General features: G+C 42.3%; 1 protein-coding gene across 1 annotated transcript; it reads left to right on the top strand.

Annotated features, from left to right (window-relative positions):
• Positions 1-1177: 1177 nt before the first annotated feature.
• LOC130118302 (uncharacterized) lies at positions 1178-4765 on the top strand. Its single transcript, XM_056286713.1, has 5 exons — positions 1178-1359; positions 1777-2316; positions 2621-2786; positions 3103-3332; positions 4038-4765. Exons 2-5 carry the CDS (start codon positions 1837-1839, stop codon positions 4176-4178), a joined length of 1017 nt encoding a protein of 338 aa, XP_056142688.1. The 5' UTR covers positions 1178-1359; positions 1777-1836; the 3' UTR covers positions 4179-4765.
• The last annotated feature ends 5450 nt before the right edge of the window (positions 4766-10215 follow it).

Consider the following 10215-nt stretch of genomic DNA (forward strand, 5'->3'; position numbering starts at 1 on the left):
TCTTTATTGACTATATCAATTCCCTATGCCTTAAACCAAATTTTAACCACCAGAACTACATGCCCAACTTCAACTCTCAACCCAACTTTAACCTAATCCTAATTCTAACCTCAACCCTGAACCCAAGTCCTAACCCTAAAATAGACAATTTCCTCATGGGGACACATAAAATGTCCCCACAACATGGTGGTTTCAGGTTTTTGTAAAACATCTCTCCATTTGTAATATTTTACTTTTAAAAAAAATCTTATATACTCTTAAATTGTTTTTTCTTCTTCTCTTGTTGTCATATTCTAAAGCACCTAAAAACTGCCTTTTGTAGAATTTGTTTCTGCTTGTGATTGTTTTCTTTCTTTCTTTCTATGTAAAGCACTTTTTTTTTACAAAACATGCTATATAAATAAAGTTTATTATTCAAAACTTAAGATGGAAATTAATAAATTTCTATGGCTCTTTTCTTGTCCAAAGCACTTAAGAATGAAACCATTGCCGGCCCCAGTGGAAATCGAGCCCTTAACTTTTGGCAGTATCATTTATTAGTATAGCTGTAGAATTTTATTTGCATAGTCTATCTTCTTAGAACTGGCCATTACATATGAAGTTCCCCTTTGGAAAATAATGTGATTCTATTCTATTGTTATCAAAGCAGTGATGATATGATCTCCATTCTAGTCTAAGAGTTCAGGGGCTGCTTCAGCTGCAAATATCTTACAGTGATCAGTGGTTATTATAAGGTATTGATGTGATCATGTCATTCTGACTAATTCTATCACTTGTGTGTGTGTGTGTGTGTGTGTGTGTGTGTGTGTGTGTGTGTGTGTGTGTGTGTGTGTGTGTGTATGTGTGTGTGTGTGTGTGTGTGTGTGTTTACTTCTCTTTTAGCTGCACATCAACAGGATGTGTGCCAAAACCACAGGGCGCCTGTTTCAACATGTCTGGTTCAACATAACAACTGAACGAATAACTGCAAGAGACAGCTGATTTTCGCCACTACACCAGATTTAAGTTGGTATCAACATTTTATGAACACATGGCTTTACCCAATGCGTGGCGTCTCTTGTGCATTTTTGCTCTCATAGATCAGAATAGCATGACACTGACAGATGTGGGTCAAATAAATAAGGGTGAGCGGGGGGGGGGGAGAGGAACAGGAAGAGTGAAAGAGAGACAGCGAAAGAGAAAACGGGGAGAGGCAGAGAAAGACTTGTGAGGTAGACAGTGTCACGTCGACATGTGTGGCTGTACAACGGACATTTCCAATTTTTTTAGTGTAGATATTTGACAAGCTAATATTGCTTTAATCATTTTGTATGGACTTCAAGAGATGACACTTCTCAGACACTGATTAAAAAAGTGAAGGTAAGAAAAAGCAAACTTATAAATTTCAATACTGTGTGACACAACCAAACAACTTTCTGGACATTATAGCAAGCTATACAATAGAGTTGTGTATTTGGTATATTAACAACAAGAAATGGCCATATTTCCAGACAATGTTACAAAACAGCTTTACGCAAAGTATCACTCAGTCGTACCATAGTGTTTTAGTTCACAGACTGTAATTTTCTGTTGGATTTGTGACATCTGTATGCTACATGCTAGAACCTGCCAATCTGGTTCATCATACCTTGGAGCGAACATGTACACAGCTGCTCAACTGTCCTCATCAGACCGAAGTCTGATATGTTTTGCTGAGTGCCTGTAATACTAAAAGATATCAATAATGTGGAGCTCAAGTCAATGTAAGCCTTTGCCACTGTCTCTCACCGTTCCCAGCTATCTCCCTGTCGAGGTTAGACAGACAGCTTAACGGACTGCGGAGAGGTCAAAGTCAAAATGAGTGATGAAGGGATGTTGGAGCCTCTTGTCATCATTGAAGAGGGGGATGTGATAGGCTGTGACTCTGAAAGAGAGATGGCCAGCGGTGAGGTTCTTACTGTCCTGATCAACAATGAATCATCAGCCCTCCAGATGGGAGAGAAACCGTTTGGGGAAGACAAAATTGCAGGCAGTATGCCAAGTGGGACACGTTTAGAAGAGCAGAGGTCACCGAAGATGCAAACCATGACAGAGGGTCGTCAGAAGGAGGTAGCAGAGGAGGATGAAGTTAACAGGGATGAGGAGACTACGGACATCGAAGAAGGCCAGGACAGAGGTGGTAAAGATAGTGAAGAGAAGACAGAGAAAAGAGAGAAGAGTGGAGAAACATCTGAGGAGCACCGAACCATAGAACAAGATGTGGACCACATACATGGACTTGCTTCTTCTGACCAGACACCGAAAGAGATGCAAAACACACTGGATGCCCAAAAACAGGTCGGTGGACCATTGTCGTTTCATCTTGGTCTTGCGTCGTGTCTCGAACTAATCTTTAGTGACTCAGTTTGAAAGTCATGTGGTTAGCAAGCCCCTATTTTTAGCTACCCTGGCATTTTATACCTAACAACCTGTACCAAATACCCTTTTTTTTCCTGTGGTGGAAGAACCAGGGGTGGCACCTTGTAACAACATATGTAGGTGTAGTTTAAAGTCTTCTTAGGTTGTGCCAGCAGTCACAATCACTGTGAGCCCGAAATGTTATACTCATCCTCTCACTGCCACCCACTCCTGTTGTTTTCAGGTTCACCGGTTAACCCCCGACTTCCCAGAGGCTCTGTATGAGCTCCTCTGCACATTGCAAGAAGGAAGACGGCTTAATGACCAGCGGTGCTCCTTCCACCTGGAGGGAGGAATGACCCGCAGGAGGTGTCACTCTGAACCCAATACTACCAAACCAGCCAATAGAGGTGAGAGCTCGAGATAAAAAAAAAAAGTTTTCCAGTGAAATAAAACAACAAAATAAGCAACAATCTAACTTCAACACTGGAGTAACTGCATCTGATGTGCATTGTGTTGACAATGACTCATTTGGAATGAGCCGAAAAAGCTTAAAATCCCCAGGACCCCCAGCCTCGGGACTTGTTTGAATCTTGAGCAGTATGCATGTTTCCATGTTTTCCTCTCACAGTGACCTGAAATGTACGGTCTTTGAAAGACTCTTATTGTTGTCTGAATCTGACCTCTCTTCTCTCTCTCTTACATTTCCTTATCTCAAATCTCCAGTCATCTTTTCCTCCATGACCTCGCTACAGAGAGAGGAGTTCTTCGACCTGGTTGCCACCACACAAGCCCGGCGTCTGGATGACCAGAGGGCCGAGCTCCAAAGGTCATTGCCACTGAAGCCAAAAACCAAAAGTTTCAGAAGCAGTTTGAAACAGCGCTCCATTGTAAAAAAGCCTGCCCCGACTCCTGTGCCCAAGGAGGACCTGTACAATATGATTCTCAGTACACAAGTAAGTATCGCTCTTAAATGGTCTCTATATAAGATATGCAGAAAGTTCGTAAAATAATCAGAGATATTTGTCAATGTAAATCTACTTTGTATGTTCAGTCTGCCTCTTGATGATCTAAGACACTTATATCGAATGCAATCAATACAAAATGCACTCTTAGCTATAATATCAATACTATGTAGCAAATGGGCTTCTACTTTACTACTTCATATAGTATTGATATTATGTGATTACTATGTAGCAAATGTACTATTACAAATACTTCACATAATACTACTACAATTTGATTACTATGTAGCAAATGTACTAATTCTCCTTCATATAGTGCTACTATGACATGATAGCTGTGTAGAGATCTATGATGCCACTTGGTAACATTTGAACTTATCTGTTAATTGATGACTCTCTTGTATTTTTTTCTTAGATAAAAGCATCTGAATAAATGTAAATATGAATGTAAATATATGCTAAACTACCTAAAAGTCTGAACATTTTCATTTCTGATCATAAGAAAGTCAGCCTCTTCCATTTTTGTAAAATTTCCACATATCAAAATGATAGATCATTGCATACAAGTTCTGGCCACATTATACTGCATAGTCCTGACATCAGCCAACATCAGTGAGGGGTACTGCTGACTAAAGACACTGTTTTAAGCATTAAAGACGTTACATGACATAACCGTCATTCTCATTTGTTCTTCAGGCCCAGGGCCGTCTGGAGGACCAGCGCAGCAGGGCTCCTGGACCCATGGACGACGAGGACTTCTTCTCTCTGCTCCTGAGGGTCCAGGGGGGCCGCATGGAGGAGCAAAGGACTGAGCTGCCATGTATTCTTCAAACTTAGGGTAGAAAGACCATGTGGCGCTTGTGTGCCTCCCTTGACTCATGGTGTAGCCTTAGCTTTAGTGCTTATTTTAAACGGGTGGTTGTTGTTGCTGTTATCTGTCGACGCTTTAACACAGGAAATTGTTAAGCCTGTGGCCCATCACCTGTTTGGACCAGCCAACTTCGCCCTATGGTCTGTCGATGGTACTGAACAACAACAAGCTGCTGTTGCAGGACGCTAATGACGGAGGGACAGCGCTTTTTGTGTCATTCCTGAAGAGAGTGTGCGATCTGGTGTCAGACCATGCATCTCTCAGAAAACTTAAAGTTGAGCGATAGTGTTTTCTTATTGAGCCAATTGAACAGTTGACAGAATCATGGTCCAGACACTTTCTGGGATGCGTGGTTGAGTGATCTTATATATGTTTCTCTGTGTTTTATGTGTGGGAGGCGGATGACTGACTTCTGTACATTAGACATGAAATTGAATATGGAGGAAGTGAGGACATGACAGTATGGATTAAGAACATACCCAGCTGAGGATACCCTTTGTTGGACTGTATTTGGATGATATTCCTCTGGAAAATAAACTACATGTGCAACACAGCTTTTTATTTTTACATTTTTTTGTCATTACATATTTCAGAAATTTCTCACGAGGAGAAGTACTTCCTTTATTTCATGTTATCTTCAGTTACTGAACTTGTAATAGCATCTTATCCTGATGCTTTGACTTTCAATGATGGCATTTGGAGTGGCAGAAATGATGAGATCTGCCATCCACTCTGTAGTTCCAACATTATGCATCACCCAAATCAAGTTTATTACGATGACCATAAGTCCCAGTAACTGTTCCACAGGGCTTTACAACCATATCCCTTTCACATTACATTCTCCAAAAATAGGTAAATCGAGTCTAAGGACAATGAACATCACTCCAATGTCTTTAGACTCTGGATCCAGAAGAGGGAAAACTCCACAGGAAACCGAGATGAAGTTTCCATACACCAGGTACTATAAGTTCTCATATAGAGAGACCAAATCCAAACGTGAACACAGTAAGTTGCATTTAACTGGTAAAATGTTTTCTTCTAGCAGATGGAATCAAATGGAGTGATATCAGAGCTCTTATTCTCTCTACAAGACAAGTGGACTGAACTCGGGCGTTACCATGGCGATCCTCAGTTTAAGTCTCCATTTTTCTTGACCAACTGAAGGTCATCAGGCTGTAAAAGAGAGATGAGTATAGATTATTATGGGGAAAGTCTGGATTCAACAAAGCGGAACCTAGTATCCTTTTACACGTCATGCAAATCAACCCCCGGGGTCTTGGCGGGGCAGTATTGCCAGTGGTTCCTCTTATTTCGGGAAATACAGTTCTTTAAAATTCAAACTGTGAGGAAAACGCTCAACGTCTAATACAACATCAAATACAGCTGCATTGAAAGCCGGGGGTGGGGGGTGGGGGGGGGCTGATTGGAAGGGATTTCTTCCTGAAATGAAGCTGAACAATTTATGGTAAATACAGGTTATGTCATCAAGGTGTGATAATCAACACTACGAGAGACACTTTCTCTTCTGTAGTGTGGGCATTGTGCTTGTCTTTCTGTGGTCAGGGCGTGTTGTATCACACATTATATATAACAGTAGCACTTCAGTGGAGAACTGGAGAAATATTTGGTGAGATCAGCTATTCTTTTTTTTTTCTTCAAGATTTTGGTTGGTTACCGCTTGAAATACAAATCTACGAAGCATAAAATTTCATTTGGTTATATTTGAAATTTAATAACAAAAACGCTTTTTGTGATATCCCAATGCATTCTGATGGCATGAGAAGTAGCTTAGTAGTTTAGTAGTAGTTTGATGTGTCTCCACAGCCACCATTATGTCTTCATAAATACAATCAACAGATATATTTGGGATCATGATTCACTTATCAGAGTGCTGCTCATCTAAAATCCAAGTATAATTGATGCCCTGCTGTCTTTTTCAGAAACCCTATAATAAGACACCAGTCGTGAGATAAGAGTGGTTGATAGTACACAGGGCAGACTCGGCATGATTTCCCACGCACCACAATCAATCAGAGGTGCTGACAAACAGGCTGAAGGCCCATTAAAGCTGGATTACAATCACTCACAGGGTGAAATATTTGTTCTAATCAAACCATTTGGAGGGGAATCAAAAAGTTGCACAAATGTTGATTGCAAAATGTAATGTTTTGACATGTGGTCATGTGGTGTATCTTAAGAGTATTGGCGTGGCAAGACAAATGAGTGAGGAAAGACAGAACGAGTGAGAGAAAGGCAGGCAGGCAGGCAGGCAGGCAGGCAGGCAGGCAGGCAGGCAGACAGGCAGGCAGGCAGACAGACAGACAGACAGACAGGTAGACAGATAGATCGACAGACAGGGAGACAGACAGACAGATAGACAGACAGACAGACAAACAGACAGACAGGCAGACATATAGATCGACAGACAGACAAACAAACAGAAAGACAGACAAACAGACATACTATAAATATACAGACAGAAAGAGAGACAGACAGACAAACAAACAGAAAGACAGACAAACAGACAGATAGATAGACGGACAGACAAACGGACAGACAGATAGACAGACAAACAAACAGATAGATAGACAGACAGACAGACAAACAAACAGATAGATAGACAGACAGACAAACGGACAGACAGACAGACAGACAGACAGACAGACAGACAGACAGACAGACAGATAGACAGACACACACAAACAAACAGACAGACAGACAAACAGACAGATAGATAGACAGACAGACAAACGGACAGACAGACAGATAGATAGACAGACAGACAAACAAACAGATAGATAGACAGACAGACAGACAGACAGGCAGGCAGGCAGGCAGGCAGACAGACAGACAGGTAGACAGACAGACAATGTTGAAGAGGACAATGAGATGTTGTGTGTGAAACACAGTCAGGGGGCTGAAACGCATCCATCAAAACAAGAGATGAGCGTTCATTTCCATTTCCATTAAGAGTGTCTTCTTGTCTTTATAGTTTCTCTGTGGAAGGTAGAGAGGGAGACAGAGCAGGAGGTTAGAAAGGAGTAGAAACCCCGAGGCATGCCGCAGAGGAACTCATCTGGTAATTCATATCAATACTTTCTTCCGCATCATCATACAGCAGGAAATTAATGACTGACGTTGCAAACAAAAAGAGGAATAGAGAGAAAGCATCCGAAAAAGGGTGCACACAGGAAAAGACCTCCCTGACGTCAGACAAACTTGATTGTGAAACAAACTGAAAGAGGGAAACATCATCCACTCAAGCGTCACCCTCTGGTTCTACATTTCAGCCTGGATTACTGCCAAGGTCCTGCAGACCCAAACCACCAGGGCCCGTGGAGACCCCGTGTGAAGCTTAAACTATGACTTAGTTGAAATTCCCCCTTTCATATAAATTTGCATACCAACTTGACTATCTCCCCCGGTAGATCACTGAGTCATCTTACTTGAATCCCAGGGTATTTGTCCGTACAACAGGCTTTTCTTTGGGTCTCTACATGTGGCCATGTGCAGATGACAGAACGATGAGATGTTGTGTCTAAACCACAGACACCACAGGAAACAGCTGTCAGATGTCTCTCCAACCTTTAAAGTTTAGTGGCTGGAAATAATAAGTGAATATACTCAGATCAGACGGAGAGATTTCACTATGTAAACCTTTGTCTTCCCTCTTACGGAAATCCAACCTGATGGCGTTTGTTGTTGATGTGAAAAGCCCCGTTGTGCTGCAGAAAATGTGCTTATTACTCTTTTTTGTGTCTGACCGTTTTGCTGGGGGCCTTTTTTTCTGAGCAGATGCTTGTCAACTAAGATTACACAATGAAAGAAGTAGGACTTCCCTCTTTTTAAAGCTGAAACGGTCATGTTGTCAGCAGAATGCAGGACCTGTTTTTACACACAGAGAATAAACCATAAACTTCAAACTGCACCGTGAGCGCTGCATCAGCATTGCTGGACTTACATGAGTTGAACTTTAGTGCGTTTTAATCTTTATTCACATCAAACGTGTGTTTTAACACCTCCTGCCCTATATTTCTTTCTTTGTTTTTATGGAATAGGTACCATCAGTGGTGCAATAAAGTCATAAATAGTATAATATTCAACATATTAATACTAAATCACATTTGTATAATATTTCAGTATAACATTATAATGGTATTAGAGTTGTAGCATGATTTATTAGTATCAATATCCATCCATCCATTATCTGAACCGCTTATCCTGCTCTCAGGGTCGCGGGGATGCTGGAGCCTATTCCAGCAGTCATTGGTGGCAGGCGGGGAGACATCCTGGACAGGCCGCCACACACACACACACACACACACACACACACACACACACACACACACACACACACACACACATTCATACCTAGGGGTAATTCAGTACGGCCAGTTCACCTGACCTACATGTCTTTGGACTGTGGGAGGAAACCCATACAGACATGGGGAGAACATTTTTGGCAGACACGGGGAGTTGCCATAGTCTGGATGGACTACGGCAACTCTCTCCTTGCTGGTGCCCCGGTGTCGGCCATCAGACCTCTGGAGCTTGTTCAGAAAGCTGCAGCTCGTCTGGTGTCAAACCGCCCTAAGTTCTCCCACACAACTCCCCTTCTCATGTCCCTACACTGGCTCCCAGTAGCTGCTCGCATCCAGTTTAAGACTCTGGTGCTAGCCTACAGGGCAGTGAAAGGAACAGCTCCTTCCCATCTCCAGGCCATGGTCAAGCCCAACATGCCCGCCCGACCACTTCGCTCCGCTGCCTCGGGACGCCTGGTGGCCCCGTCGCTCAGAGGCCCCTGCTGCCGATCGACCCGGTCATGGCTCTTTTCTGTCCTGGCCCCACAGTGGTGGAATGAACTCCCCACTGATGTCAGGACAGCGGAGTCGCTGCCCATCTTTCGGCGCAGTTTGAAAACTCACCTCATGAAGAACTACTACCCTGTTACTTGCTCTTAGCACTTATTGTATTCACTCATTAAGAAAAAAAAATCTCTTTCTTGCACTTTTACTTTAGCACTGGTTTTGCTCTTGCACAGTAAAAAACTGAGTGTTAATTTAACCATGAGAGTGTACAATTGGACCCGAAAGGATCCATTTGTACACTCTCAGGGTTAAATTAACACCCAAGAAGTTAAATTAACACTCAGGATTTTACTGTGTAGTTGCTTGTTTAGAGAGAAGATGCACTTATGACCTCTGATGACTAGTAGTTCTCCTGATTTCCTACATTAAATGCACTTATCGTAAGTCGCTTTGGATAAAAGTGTCGGCTAAATGACTGTAACGTAACACGCAAACTCCACACAGAGGATGACCCGGGATGACCCACCAATGTTGGACTACCCCGGGGCTCGAACCCAGGACTTTTTTGCTGTGAGGCAACCACGCTAACCACTGCGCCACTGGGCCGCCCTTAGCATCAATATAATTTACTTATAATAGATGGTAAATGGACTGCATTCTTATATAGCGCTTTTCCAGTCTACTGACCACTCAAAGCTCTTTACAATGTATGCCTCACATTCACCCATTCACACACACATTCATACACTGATGGCGGAGGCTGCCATGCAAGGTGCCAACCTGCTCATCAGGAGCGGTTCGATGTCTTGCTCATGGACACTTCGACACACTCTCTGCAGTAGCTGGGGATCGAACCAGCCACCTTTCGATTACTAGACGACCCGCTCCACCTCCTGAGCCATGCCATCCCCAATAAGAGGTATGTGTTATATAATACAGTATAATATATATTATAGTATGCTATATCAGTATAATTTATCAGCATATTTTATTCTTCTGCTGCCGCAGCTGCTGCTGCTGCTGCAAAAAAAATCTGTCTAATACCCAAGTACCCTTTGGAAAAATAACGGTTTTCTATTCTATTCTATTCTATTCTATTCTATTCTATTCTATTCTATTCTATTCTATTCTATTCTATTATAATCCCACCCCTTTCCTACTACGTCATCAAACAATTGCTCCAAACCAGAAACGC

Source organism: Lampris incognitus, chromosome 9 (assembly GCF_029633865.1).
Source record: "Lampris incognitus isolate fLamInc1 chromosome 9, fLamInc1.hap2, whole genome shotgun sequence".
Classification (NCBI taxonomy): Eukaryota; Metazoa; Chordata; class Actinopteri; order Lampriformes; family Lampridae; genus Lampris; species Lampris incognitus.

What these genes read in the sequence shown, in the direction of transcription:
- LOC130118302 (XM_056286713.1), top strand. Translation starts at nt 1,837, where the DNA reads ATGAGTGATGAAGGGATGTTGGAGCCTCTTGTCATCATTGAAGAGGGG. An exon ending in CACTGGATGCCCAAAAACAG is followed by an intron (nt 2,317 to 2,620) that starts GTCGGTGGACCA and finishes TGTTGTTTTCAG; the next exon opens with GTTCACCGGTTAACCCCCGA. An exon ending in TACCAAACCAGCCAATAGAG is followed by an intron (nt 2,787 to 3,102) that starts GTGAGAGCTCGA and finishes TCAAATCTCCAG; the next exon opens with TCATCTTTTCCTCCATGACC.